General features: G+C 43.6%; 1 protein-coding gene across 1 annotated transcript in view; it reads right to left on the bottom strand.

Annotated features, from left to right (window-relative positions):
- pcdh7a (protocadherin 7a) overlaps positions 1-10,682 on the bottom strand; it is a 42,697-nt gene extending 32,015 nt beyond the window's left edge. Inside the window, exons 1-3 of the mRNA XM_023267991.3 lie at positions 10,217-10,682; positions 8,104-10,077; positions 5,208-6,384 (exon numbers count right to left, since the gene is read on the bottom strand). Coding sequence (XP_023123759.2) covers positions 5,208-6,384; positions 8,104-9,518 — 2,592 coding nt within the window. The 5' untranslated portion in view covers positions 9,519-10,077; positions 10,217-10,682. The remainder of the gene's footprint in view (positions 1-5,207; positions 6,385-8,103; positions 10,078-10,216) is intronic.
- Between the last annotated feature and the right edge of the window lie 6,312 nt (positions 10,683-16,994).

The following is a 16,994-nucleotide window of genomic DNA, read 5'->3' as shown; positions in this document are numbered from 1 at the left end:
AAGCCAAAAAGTGAGCACTGCACTGGTAAAACTGTAAGTGGGAGGCTAAGAAGAATCCTAGGATCACCACCAACGTCATCCTGATGAATCTGAGCAGTTATGGTGACATCTTGAAGAGGACACTTGAACAGACACTGCAAAAATCTTGTCTCCATGGACACAGATGGGCACACAAAAGCTGTCCTAGCCTTTGTAAAAGCTCACCTGGTTCCCAATTCTGTGTCAGGATGAGCAAACAGGGACGTGGCTTCTGCTCCAAGAACACCATTCCCCACAGTTAAATGTGGCATTGGTAATGTAATGCTTTGGGGCTGTTTTTCAGCCAATGAGCCAGGCAACCTCTTCAAAGTAATCAGCATCGTGAGAAAAGAGAGCTGCATTAAGATTCTGCAGGAAAACATCAAGCAGCCTGTAGAAAAACTCGGCCTTGGGCAGCATTGGATTGTCCAACGAGACAATTATCTGTTAATTTGGAGCGATCCAGCCAGAGTCCAAGACCTGAATCCCCCAGAGTATCTGAGGAGGGAACTGAAGACCAGAGTGATGGCAAGGAAGCATTCCAATCTCATAAACCTGAAAATTTTTGCAAAAGTGGAGTAATCCAGAATCCCAGTGGAGACATGCTAAAAGCCTATTATAAGAACTGTTTGACTGACATGGTGGCAAAAAATGTTTAGCTGTTGATTACTGAGGTGTAAATGAGTTTAGACATTGTATTTTTTTTGTAGAAATCTATATTAAAAACTTATAAATTGTTAAAATATACCGCTGGAATCTATAACATTATTCAAGATTCAAGATTCAAGCAGGCTGCCGCACTCACAGGCTCCACCTTTATTCCTTTATTTATAATGTCTTAACATCTGTTGTCATTTGATAATGTAATTTGCAACAAGAAGAAACCTAGTGGTCAAATGCAATTGGGTACGAATACTTTTGGCCTTAACTGTATAAAGGACTAAGGGGATCTCATACACACAACCACACACACATATGCTCTGAGCTTGTACACTAATAAAAGAATCATTATAAGAAAGTGGGTTGTGCTGAAACACAAACACAGCCATTACTGGTTGTAAAGCTTTGCTCGACAGGAGACAATGAGGCTGTGGTGTTCTGGTCTGCAGGGCCCTGCTGGTAATACGGGGTAGGGTCATGAATCTGAATATAGCTAATCAATACATAGCAACTTTGTTGGGGGAATCATTATGCAGGCGCAACACAAAATCAGACAGAGACAAGCACAAGCACCAACACAAGCCCACACCAAGTGTAGGCTGTCTGTTAGTGAGACAGCTCATTCTGCAGCCTGGACACCTTGTCTCAGAGCTCATACGACAATTTCTTTGCCCTGTCAAGGCTACAAATTACAGACTCCTGTAATCCCCGGTGCCTTAAGAACGGCAGGTAATAAGGCTTGCAGGAATAAATGAGACAGAGAAGTTAAATTTGAGTCCCCATGGTTTGAAATAGCCAAACAAAATAACTACAGTACAACCGCCAGTATTGGTAATACTGCAGAGAATTCTGCTCATACAACTGCACTGTGTAACTTGCTTATTACATTATCCAAGGCATATTAGGCTTACTCATATAGAGCCACATTATTCACTCTCCCTCTTGTTACCCCCAAGCTAAGAATGAGAGTGTGTTATATTTCATTGTTTCATCACCATCTATCTTTGGGTTAACTTTCATTGTTTTTCAGCGAGTTGTGTTGGTTCTGTTCCATTGTTCTGCTTCCACTGCAGAGGGCCTCTCTGCCAGGCTCTGCTCTCCCATCAGCACCACTGTTCTTTTGCCTGCAGTATTCCTTTCCATTCTCATTCTGCTGGGAAGCTCTGGCATAGCGCATCCCTGCACTGTCTGTTGTGTTGTGTGTGCAAAACAGAGAAAATAGCGATGCAGTGTCTTAAGTACGCATACTGTGTGACAGTGCAACGGGCAACTTTGTGTGTGCTTGAGTGTCTGTGCAGGCTTATGTGGCAGAGAACAGTGTCAAGGGTGTATAGTTAGGAGTCAACTCCTATGTGAGCGTGCATGTGAGAAGCCCTTGTATTGTCATCTCAGTGCAGGCATGCATGTTGTATGGGCACACGTGGGACGGCCCAAATGTCCTGCAGGATAAGCAGTCAGTTCTACCACTGCATTTGCGTACATCCCTCTGACGCATCCCAGAATCCCCATGGAATCTTCCATTCTGCTGCATAAGCTTTGTCCTGGCTGGACGTAACCTCGCCATCTATCTGTTCCACTCTCCAAGGATTCAGTTAACAGCAAGTCACTTCAGATGCTGCTGATGTGACCAATCGAAGAAGTCCTCCCCTCACCACCCTATTATTGGCCCAAGCTTACAAAGTACTTGACCTTAACTGCGGCTTAGTGCAGTCACAGTTCAGTATAACAACAGAGAGCTGCAGTTTGGTGATTGTTGGTTGTTACATTAATCAAGCTATTATATGAACAGAAGGCTGAGTGTGAATGAGAAAGTACTACATTTTAAGATAAGAAACTTCTAATCTGAGATAAAATACAAATGGTAATCACTAAAATTGGTATCACTAAAAGCTTTAATCAGCCTCACAAAACAGTGTACTTCTGATGTACCTTAAAGATTCTCAAATGACAACCGTGTCTAAGACGCCACAGCTAAATTTCTTCTTCCTTGAGCTCAAACTCCGCAGCATATTATTACAGATAATTACCCAACATGTGGTTCACCCAGTACTGTTGGATAGAAAAGACTGGAGTAATTTTCTGCCGCGGTGCTGCAGCAGTAGCAGCCGTTTTCATTCCCTAATTGCATCTGGCACCCATCCACCACTCAGTTTGACTTCATTATGAGTTGGAGGTATTCTCTCTTCAATGACTTCTACTCAATTACCCCGCCAAGTTCCTCCCAACAATCAAACTAAACTATGCATATTGTAATCAAGGACGGCTTTTATACCAGCTTGGACATATTACACCCCATTGTTTGATAGAATAGCCCTGGTCGTTTAGGCACACTGCAGTTTATTCTACCTGTCAACACTATTGTTTCATTACTTACAAAGTCTTCTGTTCTAATCCTCACCTCCTTGATTTTTCAATTTGTATTTTTCAGTGCCTCATTCATGAGGTGTTCTACTTACTGGCTAGTGGTCAAATCTGACACCTTCCACCTGTACTCAGCTGTTTGTCTTTGTTCAAAAATAACGGTGCCATGACACACAGCATTTTTAGATGCCAACTTGTCTCCACATGAAGTGAGTCAAAACTCTCAGGCTGTGATTATACAGGATGTTTCTTTTTCCTGCTGAAACACAACATTTAGCTTTAAGTGTCATTTATAACAAGGGTACAGACTACTCAGAGGGCACAAAATGCAAAATGTTACTGTGGTTGCTATGCGACTGTCTAGAATAGCTATACTGATATAACTGAAAAAGAGAAAATAGCTAAAGTTTGCATTACCCACTTGGACACTCTCATATTCCCCAAGTACCTCTATTTTATCCTCTTCTAATCCAGGGAGACAACAGAAAAAGATAACATGCATAGTTGGCAGTAGAGTTTGAGAGAGGGTCATCTGAGGTGTTGCCTTACAAAATAAAATCTTTTTCTAAGTGTACAATAAAGTGACTCTATCAAGATATTAAAGGATGCCATCAGTGCTTTTCAAATAGTTTGAGTGCCTCTCATTTGTGTGTTTTGTTCCTCTTTAATGTCTCAGAGTTGTGTTAGGGTTCAACTTTGTACATCACTTTACATGCTCAGACCTGACAAGTGGAGACCATCTCCTCCGAGAAAGTATGCAAAAATGTTCCAAACCAAGTTCCAAGCAATGAGTTGAAACCACAAGCTGTTAGTCTCAGAACAAACATTGCAACCACAAGGCCACTGAGCCGATTTAATTACTAGTCAATACAAATTACGTTCTTCACACCAGAGATTAAGTTTTAGTAATTATGATCAGCCCGCATTTACAGCTTAACTGAACATTTTTGAAGCATAATGGAAAGTTCATTTGATTAATAGGGGTGGAGCAGAAAAGAAAGAAAGATTTCCACCAGCATAGCATAAGCTAAATTTGAACTCATACTGTTGTAGTTATTTCTGGTATCTCAGTAATGTCTTTGAGCCGAGTCAATTACCTCTGCAGCTCAGCGTGAATCTTTCAAGCCAGCTCTAATCTTGCTGTGACATCCTGTGTTCCAGAAGACCACACAGATTTATTCAATAATAGCAGATGCATCAGTTATTATATGTTCACATTTCCCTTCATTCCCCCTGTAAACATTATTCATTTAGAGTGGTTTTAAGTTGCCTTTCCCCAAACTCTTACCACTTCTGTTCGGCGCAGAATGTGCTGCATAACACAATGCAAACTCCTGAACCTCATCAATATTCAGGCCTGTACTGAACAGACACTGCTCAAGTACAACTTCTATTCAAATGTTCAAACATACTTCAACCTGCTCTGTATTGCAAGGCCAAAACTGGGACAGGCCCATCTCCCTCTCTCTCTCCCTCTCTCTTCCTCTCTCTTTGCCTCTCTAACACACTTACCCCTAATGTTCTCTATGTTCTCTGTCTCTCTCTGTCTCTCTCTCACACACACACACACACACTCACACACACACACACCTAATGCTCTCAACTCTGAGTTCAATGTACCATAAAAGCAGAATCACTTCAGTAATAACAGCTATTTTAACCACACAGTCATTATAACAATGCATGCTGGACAAAGAACACACTCCAGTATAATCCAAACTACAAAGAAGCTGGCATTGCTGATAGTCTTCAAACAGGAAACGGGGTTCTTTATCTGGGACAAATATAGACACAATTATTTCCCCCAAAAATGGTCAGAAAATTGCAACACCATGCCAGCTGTAGAAATTGCGCATTTATCTCATTCTATCAAGAAAATAATCTTTAGTTTAGTTTAAACTGCTACAATCAGTCATTACCCCCCTCCTCCACCCTGTAATGTGTTATCATGGGGGCCATTATTTGAATAGATCACTGGACAGTATCATCACTGTCATTACTGGTTATCATTACCAGCTGTGTGGAACAATAGAGGTCTGCACACGTCAAAATGGGAAGGAGAGTTTCATTACAACTTCTACTAAAGATTGTTTTCAGTTACATGACATGCATTTCAATGTACTTTACTGGCAGCTCAAATCAGTTAGAAAAACATATGAATACATTACCTGTGCATCCACAAGTGTGGCATTAGCCAAGCTCTCATTAATGAAGACGTGAACCAGCGCAGTGGCACAGAGGGAAGGGATGCCACTGTCATTGACTCGGACCACCAGGCGATGCAGACCTCTGTGGCGCCGCTCCAGAGGCTCTGCCAGGGTGATCACTCCATTGGTGTGGCCAATCTCAAACAGTCTGAAAGGATTTCCCCCAACTAGAGCATAGCGAAGGTCTGCATTGGGGCCTGAGTCTGAGTCTATGGCTGTTACAGTCCTGACAATGGTGCGGGCGCTGCTGGCAGGCGGCAGGAGGGTGTAGGACTCGTTGGCTGGAGACGTAATTGAGGGGGCGTTGTCGTTTTCATCTGTCACAAAAAGGGACACCGTTGCAGTGGCAGTTTTGCGGGGTTCTCCTCCATCCACAGCCCGGACACGGAAGGTGTAGGTGGAAAGCTTTTCGCGGTCGAACGACGCCGAAGAGAAGATAGTTCCAGTGTTGTTCTCAATGGAGAATACCTCTTCTCGCTCTTTCTCACCATCTTCTCCCTCCGTCTTCTCTCCTGTTTTCTTCTCATCAGCTCCATCCATCTCCACAAACAGACTAAGTTCTGCATTCTCACCTTCGTCGGCATCAGTCACAGTGACCATGCCAACTGGGCTGTTGGCGAGCAGGTTCTCCTTGACATAGAAAGTAAAGATTTCCTGAACAAACTTTGGTGCATTGTCATTGCGGTCAGTCACCTGAACAACAACAGTTGCCGAGCCCTGCAGACACGGGGTGCCCTTGTCTTTTGCAACGACCCGTAGTTCATATCTCTCTCGCTGCTCACGGTCCAGAACCCCAGTAGCCCGGATATCTCCATTGTCTGCATCTATGTAAAATGGCCCATTTGCAGCAGAGTCCAGGGAGTATGCGATTTCTGCATTCTTGCCACTGTCTGCGTCAGTAGCTACAACAGTGACTACCCTTTCACCAGGTGAGTTGTTCTCAGCAAAGTGGACCTCAACAACACTCTGGGCAAAGGTTGGGGCATGATCATTGATATCTACCACTCGCACCATCAGGGAGCTATTACTGGACAGACTGGGGCTGCCAGAGTCGACTGCCACAATTGTTACACTGTATTCTTTTGTGGCCTCATAGTCCAGCAAGGCAGAAGTATGCAAGAAGAACTTTTTCTTGTTCCTGTGAAAACAATTGAAAAAAATGAATGACTGTAGTAACTTTCTTGTCTAGAACTTTTAAAGGTGTGGAGTTAAATGGTGTCAAACTAACTAATAGTGAAGCATCTGGCGAATTTGCTGACTGATCAGTCACAAGATGTTTACTGAATAAAAGTTCTTCAGTATATAGTGACTGTGTATGTCGTTTTTATGTGGAATGGTCCACCATATTAAAAATTGATAGAAAATAGTGAAAAAATCCACTTTTAAATTCACAAATCTCAAGGCAGCATTCTCAAATGTCTTGTGTTGTCAAAAAAACAGCACAAAGCCTAAAAACCCATAGATTAAAATGGTTTGAATCCATAAAAGCAGCAAGTGTTCATGTTTGAAAGGCAAGGAACACAGAATGAATTGTGCTGCAGCATGAAAATTGAATGAAATGATTAATCGACTGTCAAAATGGCAAGGCAATTGCTTTTCTGGTAAACAATTACTGGATTAATCAACTAATCACTTCAGCTCTAATATGCTTTATTTTAAAACACATCTGATTTGAAGAGATTTTCCCACAGGGACAATAATACTCAAGAAACTGTGACTGTGACATTTTAATGAAGTCAACTTATCGATTTCATGAAAACCTCTCATGATTATTGATTTGACATATTTCTTTCATCAAGGACAGCCCTACACTGAACGTAAGAGCCAGCCTGATTGTACAGATGCCATATGTAATAGCAGTAAAATCCAAAGAATGCCTATTTCCCTCACTCCGTCCATTCAACAGCTTCAGGAGGTGTTCTCACAACTGACTGAAGGGCACTGACATATGCCATTTGCACTGCTCCAGTAATAATATTTCAAAGTACAAAACCCTTGGCTGTGATGAATATTCATGCTTGAAAGTTTAAAGATTGTCAGTCTAAATACTTGAATGAGTGACACCACTTGCTCCAAGCTTAAATGAAATTGAGTCACTGAGAAACAGAAATCATTGAAATAGGTAAATGGCATCTTCTTGCTGAATGTGTAGCTGTTCAAGATGAGAAGACATTAATGATCATGCAGTATGTTTGTCTCATCTGTACTGTTTATCTGTGACTAATGTTCACACTTTACAGAACTGTATATACAGTACATACCTGGAGGGATGAGTCAGGATGCATATTCAAATGAATGCGTAGTTTACAGACAGTTCCTGAATAACTCTGAATCTGTTCCTGTAAACACTGGTTGATCATTCTAAGTTACTTGTGAACAGACAGTGGAATGTTAATGAATGAGTTTATGGAAATTATGGCCATTTTCTAAACGAATAATGAGCTTTTGTGAGTTATTTGTTGGTTGTGACTTTGCATCAGGTGCTTAATGGCACACATCCAAATAGTTTTCTGCTTAATATCTGTTAGTTAATGTTTTGTCCCCACTCAGGTTAGGCGGTGCGTCACATTGAACGTTATTTGAAATGCATCATTACTTTATAATTACCTAACATTACTTACTGTTATGTGTTCTCTCAAGAAACATCCTGCACCCTCCCACGACAAGTAGATTATTAGATAAAGCTTCATTACTATAGAATCTAACAGCGTGTGCCCAAATGCCTTATGATGTGTTATTCCTTGATTCAGAGTTGCTCAGGAGTGACTTCTCACAGGCAGTAACATCTACACTCCTTCTAACTACTCAGGGGTTTTGGTGTAACTTACTCTGAATGGTTACAGTTGGTTTGTCTTACCTATCAAAGGCTTCATCTGCAGGCAGGGGTGGGAGAGCTGTTTCACCAGCTGGCTTCAGTGTGAATGGGACGTCTCCTACAACTGTGCAGGTCACAGCTCCATTCTCTCCCTGGTCTCGGTCTGACACCTGAACCAGAGCTACCGGCGTGTCCACCAGGACGTTCTCTGGCACTAACGCTGCTCCATCTCGAACAGGGATCCGTCCAATCTTTCGGATCTCCACGACTGGGACATTGTCATTTTCATCCCGGACAGCCAAAACCACTGTGGTTCTGTCGCTGCGGGGAGGTTGACCCCTGTCTCTGGCCGTTACTGTGAACCTCAGCTGTGCCACTTCTTCTCTATCGATTCTGTGGAGAACGCTCAGCCACCCAGTTGCCTCATCCAGCCGCAGGAGTCGTCTGACAGATTCAGTGGCAGCTCCAAAGACGTACTCCACCTGCCCATTGACACCAATGTCGCGGTCTGAGGCTCTCACCTGGAGGACAGGTGTTCCTGGGGGAGCGTTTTCTGCCATTTCTGCCTCATATGTTGACCTCTCAAACTGTGGGCTGTTGTCATTCACATCGGTGATGGAAACTCGAAGCAGAGCTTGGGAGGAACGTGGTGGGTTCCCTCCGTCCCGAACCCTGAGGACAAGCTCATATGAGTCTTTTTGCTCACGGTCTAATGTGCCTTTCACAATGAGCTGTGGTTGCTTTTCACCGTCTGGTATGTCTGCCACTTGCAGTTCAAACACACTGCTCCTGGCTCCAACACCACTATCTCCACTTCTCCCCCTCCGGTCCCCCAGTCCAGTGATGGGGTTTCCTCCTGCTGTGCGCCTTGTTGAACTTGACCCAGTCCCGCCATCTTGGATGAGCTCATACCTGTCGATGCCATTCCTCCCAAAATCCCTGTCTGTGGCTGTGGGGAGCAGGTAGAGGGTTCCTATTGGACGGTTCTCCTCCACTGAGAGCTGCAGCACAGGTGAGGGGAAGGAAGGTGTGTTGTCATTGATGTCTGTGATGACAACGCGGCCTTCAAACAGGTCCACCCAGCTCTGCAGCGGCCCGATCACTGACACCTCAAAGTCCAAGAAGCACTCATTCTCATCAAAGATCATCTGGCACTGTGGGAGCTTCTCCCTGTCGATGCGTCTCGGGCCTGTTGTCAGCTCACCTGTCACGTTGTCAATCTTGAAGTACTCGGAGCCGCTCTCCAGGGCGAAGGTGACGTCCCCGCTGCCGGTGCCCGCTGTCAGGCCCAGGTCGGCGGCGACGTTGCCAATCTTGACGTCAGGCGGGCCCTCCTCCGCCACCCGGTAGCGGAGAGCTGAGTCGGCACCCGGTAGCTGAGTCAGCAGCTGCAGCACTAAGACCACGAGGCTGAGAGCCTGCGCCGCGGAGGAGTGCACTGCACCAAGCCTCTGCATGGCTCCTGCTCTCTCGCGTCTCTCCTCCCAGCTCCGTCTGCCTCCCAGCCGCCTCGTCTTTATTGGTGTTTTGCGGTGTGGTGTACCTCGCAGCGTGGGTGTTTGATTTATTCTTTCTTTCCTTCTCGCTATCGCTCTCTGCGGACTGCCGCCTGAGGTCCGGGGAAAAGCTTAGCTGCGCTCACTGTAGTTCACTTCAGCGCTGCAGGCTCCTCTCTTTTCTTCTCCTCCTGTACTCAGCGGTGGGTTATGTTTTTTTCAACTTCTATGATAATAATTCTTCTGTCTCGCTGGGCTGTTTAAACCGCAAAGATATTAGGAAATCCATCATGCTGCGTAAAAATACAAAACCCCCTAATTCTTCAGCCTTTTGATAAATCCACTCCACTCTTCTTCACTCCTTTTCTTCCCGTTAAACCGGAGAGCTATCCCGTTGTCACACGAGGACTCTTATCAGTTCATATAATGCCATTTGGAACTTCTTTTTTATTCCAGTCACATTTGGGACAGCCGCTTTTTCTCGCGTTTTTCACAGTTAGAAAACTGCAATGCAGCACCACTACACAAAAGAAAGAAAAAAACACACACACTGCTCAGCTCTCCGGACTCCCGACAAAAATTAACTCGCATCTCCCAAAGAAGAATTGAAAAAAATAAGTCTTTTAGGATGCTGCTACAGGATCTTTTTTCTTTCTTACCTTTAAGATCCAGCTGCGTTTCCCCCTCTTGTTTTTCCCGCAGTGGAGCAACGTGCCAAGCACTCGGATTCCTTTACGCAAGTTATGAGGAGGGAGAAGAGTTTCTCGTATTTAAAAAAAAAAAAATTCCCTCCTCAAATTGAGCCTCTCTTGGTGGGCTAAATTGGGGATCCCGGCATCAGTTTAGCATAGTCCAGCGGAGCCCGTGTTCGGGATGGATGTCTCGTTGATGGACCGAGTGGAGATGCGTCTTTTTCCGAGAGTCCCGCATTCTCTCTCTCTCTCCTCCACATGCGCCTCCTCCTCTGGCTTCTTTTTTTCCCCCTCTCACCTGCACTGCTCGGGACTGCTGCTGCTGCCTCCGGTCTCCGGCGATGCTGCAGTCTCTCTCTCTCTTTCTCTCTCTCCCGTCCTCTCTCTCTCTCTCTCTCTCCTCTACTGCAACATTTTCCCCCGGCCGCGTAACTCGATCCGCTGAGCTGTAACTAGAGAGGCAGCAGAGGCGGTGTTGGGTCGCTGTGTGTGTGTGTTTGTCGGTTAGCGGGGACAGACCCCTCTCCTGTCATATAGGGAAGATTAAATGGGTTCGGTGTCCCGGTTGCTGACAGCTCCTGCTGGGGGAAAATGTCTTTATTCATATATTCATACAGAGGACAAAGAGAGAGGGAAGAGAGAGCGTGATCTGCCTCTAAGTCAGTCATGTTATTTTATTTATTTATATATTTTTTTGCTGCTGCAGCTCTTTTTTTGCGTGTTGAAGGCTTCATTCATTCTTTTTCTGAGAGGCAGGGATTGTCATACTCACTTGCATTATAGCAATTTATAGGCTGCACATGTCATATAAATAGCTCTGACGCACCAAAAAGTAGTGAATGTGCTACTTTTTGGGGTTCAACTATCTATTTCTAGACTTTTTTTTGGAATATTCGCCCATTTCTGTGTCAGCACTATCCTCCCCCCTGCACACACACACTGCTGTGAGGGATGTTGTCTCTCGGCGGACCAACCTGCTCGGTTGAGGAGCGCAATGCAGCATCGGTTTGCTGCTATTGAACACTGCCGGGGTTTCCACGCTGTGCGCTCACTTGAAAAACCGCCTCTGCAATTCTAATTTCCATGCTAGGCCGCGGTAGGAGCAGCCAACCAGCGCTTTAGCACCGGCCCCAAGAAGCAGGGAATCTCCCCCACCCACACCCCCGTCTCCTCCCCTCCACCTCACCCCTCCAACTCTAACATAATGTTATTGACGGAGAGCGCACTGTGCTCCAGCCATTAGTGAACGCTTTATGGCTGGCAGAGAGTAAACAAAGACTGACAAACTGCAGAGAGAGGTCACAGATCCCCCCCCACACACACACACACACCCCACACACACACACACACACACTTCCCGCCACCACCATCCTTCCCTCCCTCCATCTCCATCTCTCTCTTCTCTGCATCTCAACTGCACCCGGATGAGAGTGTAAGTATTTATGGGCCTTAACATTTCAGAGGCATCGGCACGCGTCCGCTCCAAGCGCACTCACGCCCTCTATTGTTCGACCCACGTGCGCTTTTTTCCCCTTTATTTCCCTCGAAATCAATCGCGGAAATCGCCCTCTGCTTCGTGCGTGTACTGGCATGCACACTGCAAAAGAGAGGAGAGAAAGAAAGTTGGAGAGAGGAACAAAAAGACGCCTGCGCGTTGTTGTGCATCGTTCTGCTCTCTGGGTCAAGTCCGGCCACTTTTGCTTGGATTGATTTAGAAAATTTCAGTCAGATTTGTCCTCATAATAATAGAAATCATCTAATAAAAATCTGCTGGCCAGAGCATGCTGTTATATCCAACCCATTAAGATATAATTGAGCATGAATCCTCTTTCATCAGCAAATGAACTGCAGTTTCAATTTGCATATTGAATGAAAAGTGTGTTGTCTGCGTGCGCACTGTGCTCATGTGTGTTCTGGTTAAAGACAGGATATTCTTTGGAGGAACGCAGCCTGTGTTGACATCCCGCCTAAAAGCCTAATCTACTGTTTGTGCCACCTCAAACTCAAAGCAAGCCACATGTCCCCGCGGTCTGCAAGAAAAACTGCAGAGGAAAAAGAAGAGAATCTTGAGGAATGCTTTTGATACCATTTGGCAACAACTAATATTTCAAGTGAGGTGTCATGGATCATGTTTTTGTGGTATCCTGCAGACAAATATATAAATAGGCTGTTGTGGAATAAGCGAAAGACTCCAATTTATAATCCACTCCCCTCAGATTTCAGTATTATTTCAATATTGATGCAATCCAGAATTCTCTACAGAGCCTTGGTGTAGCTTGTACAAAGTTCACTACATCTTCCATTTTTTCACCTTTTCTTTTTACAGCACCATAAAGTGGTATTTGCTAGCTGTTCATTAATCACACTCCCTTTATGTTTTGGTTGAGCCACAAACATGGATTTCTGTCCAGGATTTGGTGTGCCTTTTAGTAACACAACACTAACTGCAGTGACACATTTGGTTGTTTTAGCAATGCTTTCAACCACAGTAATCCTATCCTTGGGAAACTCCACAGCAAAGGCCAGAGTGGCTGCAAGCCTGTCACCATGACCTTGGTGGGTAATAAATCCATTGAACAGTATTGCGTTGACTCACCTGAATCGTATCGCCCACCCTCACCATCTACTTGACACACTGCAGTCCACCTTCTACGCAGAACAGAAGCTACAAGCCCAACAGTATATGGATGAGTTTGCTAGTGAACCTTAGCCCAGCATTCACAGATTTGAACCATGAACTGCTTCACGCCAAGCTGTCCTGTGTCACTACACCTGCCTGCACCTATCACAAGATCTGCAGCTTTCTGACTGGTAGGCGCCACAACATGAAGCTGCAGAATGTTCCATTAACGTGAGGACTAATGACTTCTTGAATGTAACTCAACCTTTAGCAGTCTCATCTGGGAGGTTTGCATACTGCAAAGTTTAACAGCTTTTGCAACCTCAACAACGTGGAGCAAAACATTCTCCGAATCAAGAAGCAGCTTTGCAACTCTGCATGCCCACTAGACTCAAAACTGTGATGGGTGTAACAACCTCTGAATTCCTGTTAACTCTGAATACTTCAATTTTACAAAAGGCCAGGTGGAGAATGTACTTCTTGACCGAGTGGAGGAAATACGAATCGTGAAAAAAAATCACTGGTTTACTTCTACACAGAATTACTGAGCCCTCCTAACCGTTTCTGCCTGTGTGGTATGACTGTGAAACCAAAAGAGGACATGGAAAGCAATTTTTTGCAAAAATATAGAAGGAGCAGTCAGTCTTACAGCAATATTTCATCCAAGGAAGAACATAAAAGGGGGTTACAGGAGCAGGATTAGAAAATGGAGTGGTTGTGCTTAGGCAGAATTCTAAGTGAGGAAACATGCAATAAGGAATGGGAGATGCCTTGAACTGTGGCTACATACTTTGAATTTCTAAATTCTAGCCACGTTTTTAGAAGACGGTTTTGGACAGAGCACCACGACAATGGGACGTTTTATCAATGCTGTCAGTTAAAGTCAGAGTAAACCTAATGGCTATACATATATTTATTGTGAAATAGTTACATGCAGAACAAAATATCCATTTCTGCACGTGATTGCAACATTTTATAATCCTCCGCAGTCTCAAAAGAGCACAGATGGAACAATATGAAGTAGGTACGAAGCTCTACATTCAGGAGCTTGTGTACTTTTACTTACAGGGTGCTGAAGAGGCATCATCATGACTGGTGAAGCTAAATGGATCAGTAAGTGATGTAAGAAAGCAAGCCCTGTTGTAGGAGTGATTGTCTGGAGGAAGAATGACTACAAGGACTAGATCAATCCTGCATGACCTTCTTCTCTATATAATGGAGATGGAACCAGCAAACAGGAACCTTCGGCACTGAGTTGGACTCCAACTCCACAATACTGCAACCACTCCACCTTCCTTCATGGATTACTTTTCATGGTTGAAGTCCATTTTGCTGCTGTGCTGTGTATGTACAGTGACTCAGTATTTATATCGTTATTTACATTATAATACCAAACAAAGACCACAAGTGCTTTACACAAGCACCCATAATTACACATCACAGTCCACACTGCAAGTATAATTCCTTAAAATTACCATTTTATTTTGTTAAAAATACAATATGTCCATGTATGTGTTGATATGTTGACATTACAAAACTCATTGCGCATGCAAACTCCAGGCAGTCAAAATATTGTAATTGCTCCATTACATTGGTCTCTGGAATAACTTAATCACAACTTCAAACACTGCTATGGAGGTGGGCTGTATTAGACGGAATGCCAATTAGTAGCCTTTGTCAGCTAGATGAGGCCTGGTAATCAACAGTTTGATGTCTTATCAAAGCAGCATGAAACAACTACTTTAACAGAGCTCTGAAGAAGTCATTTCATTTGTACTCTAACTGCAAGAGGATCGGTTAAAAGAACTAAATATTTTATATATCCAGTGAAAAAGTATCAAAAAATTGTGATGGCATATGGCAACATGGACAAACTGCAGTGACAAAGAGGAACAGCAGTCGCAAGCTGAAACCGTATAACGTTTTTGTTTTATGCATTTACATGACTTTGTATAACTACATCTATATGAGCAAGCTGATACATATTTGTCATGAGAATGTCGTATAATAAACAAGTGAATGTGAAATAAAGTCACATGAAACATGCTGCAAAATAATAATGACACTTAAAATACAGTTCTGAGAGATGAGTTTGGGATTTTGGATGTGGCTCCCTTGCTCTCTGTCAAAGATAATGTTTCCATGAGGAAACTGCAGAAAATGGGCTATGTGGCTCATATGTTATAGTTGAGTCTAATTAGCTATGTGCATGAAACTTGACTTTGTAGATATTTTTATACACACATCAAGTTATGTAGGCTACTTGGCTGCTGGTCTTCACAACAGGTGGAGGACAAAGACAAACACTGGGTAGAAGGGTTAAAGAATTGACAGTACAGTGAGTTGTAGACACTGCTGTTTTAAATTTGAATGCCAGTGTTTTCAGCCTGCTTTGACTTTTGTAATGGGTTTAGCAGCTAAGCTGCTACCACCAAATTAGCTTGTGTCTGAAGCTGGACTCATTTGACAGTGCTAGCTGTGGTAGGGAGTATGCAAATGCCCAATCTTCACGTCCACTATCACAAACCTTACAGACTTAGAGGTGCGTTTCCGCTAAGTGAGAATTTAAGACTCTCCCCTGTCAAATCAGACATTTATGCACACATTACCTAAGTCTGTATTTCTGCAGACTTAACCTAAGGGAATTACCCACAATTCGGAGCATTGTAATGTCACACACAGGGTTATGAAATGGTCACAGCATGGTAAAGATTAGTGTTAAGGTCAGGGGGTCGGAGTCACCTGTCACCATTACATGCTGTGCAGTGACACATCATATATGTGTTCTGACAACACACAAAGCTGTCATTCATATGCCTTTCTATGATACCACGCTGTGCAAGAAGAAAGAGGTTTACATGTATAAAAACATAGCTTACTGGTGATTCATAGCCAGATCATTTGTCCTATGGTGACATGATGATGAATTCTAAATAGACTTTTCCTTGAGTGCCCTTGATGTGAAGAAAGTAAATAACATAAAAATAAAATGCCCCTTTGCTATTTATATCATTTCAAGCCCTTGCTGCATCTTGCGCTTAATCACTTACCGGGTGGCGTCAGTGAAATCTGTAAGGCTTCAGTAATTAGGCCCGAAGGTGACAATCCGGACTTGCCAGCCAATCAGGCACCACGACTGTGAGAAGTCAGACTTCTGGTGGGTGAGTAACTCGGTTTTGTTTACTGGCTCTCCTGTGTTCTCCGTCATACTTATGATCCGCATACTCTAGACGTGATCGCAACCACAAGGAGGTTTTCTGTCATCTGAATTGTCTGCTTTTTGATTTAGTTTAATCAAGTGTAATCTATTTCTTTTGTGAGTTCAGATGAGTAAATGCGCATGTGGTTAAAATGCATTCACTGGTGCAGGTTTACAGTATATTAACCTCTTCTGAGGTATTTGGAATATCTTTGATTGATCTGAGTTCTGAGATATTTGAGAATTTTGAATATTAAGCATAGAGATGTCCAGAGTCAATCCCAAGGATCCAGGCGTGTTTTAATTAATACTGGCTAAATTAAATCAGATCAAACTCGAGGCCTTTCTTTACTGCACTGTACTGTGTGTAGTCCACCTCTGCTGGTGTTGCTGTGCGGCTCATCTTAATAACATACAGGCTTTGCACTACCATCATCTGACTGCATAGGACATTGGAAATTACAGCGTGTAAATGAAAAACTACTTGGTCACACCGGAGAGTGAGTGTGTTCTGACACCCGGGTTGGCGGAATTTGCTAAGCGGCTTAGTGTTATTTCACTCTCTCTCTCCCTTTCTCTGTCTTTCCGATTGGAAAAGATCAGTGTACAGAACATTCAGCAAGCTTCTCATTTGAGTCAGCACTGATAGTCACTTCTTCAAAATGACAAATGTCACCGGTGGCAGGTTAACCTTAATTCCATGAGTCACACTGTAAAACTTGCCTGTTGTTCTGTTTCTGTGGTCTCTGCAGTCAAGATTTAGGTAGAAATAGGTATCAGACAAGACTTGAGACCAGATATACCCAAAATTAAAAGACTTGGATTGAGGTCAGGCCCATCGAGACTTCCCTAATTAAAGGTATTTCAGCTGTCGAGTTACTGGAATATTTTAGACATTAGGAGTATTGCTGACATTTGAAGGTAGC

Source organism: Amphiprion ocellaris, chromosome 4 (assembly GCF_022539595.1).
Source record: "Amphiprion ocellaris isolate individual 3 ecotype Okinawa chromosome 4, ASM2253959v1, whole genome shotgun sequence".
Taxonomy (NCBI): Eukaryota; Metazoa; Chordata; class Actinopteri; family Pomacentridae; genus Amphiprion; species Amphiprion ocellaris.
The sequence above is the reverse complement of the archived record's forward strand: the minus strand, read 5'-3'. Positions and strand labels throughout refer to the sequence as shown.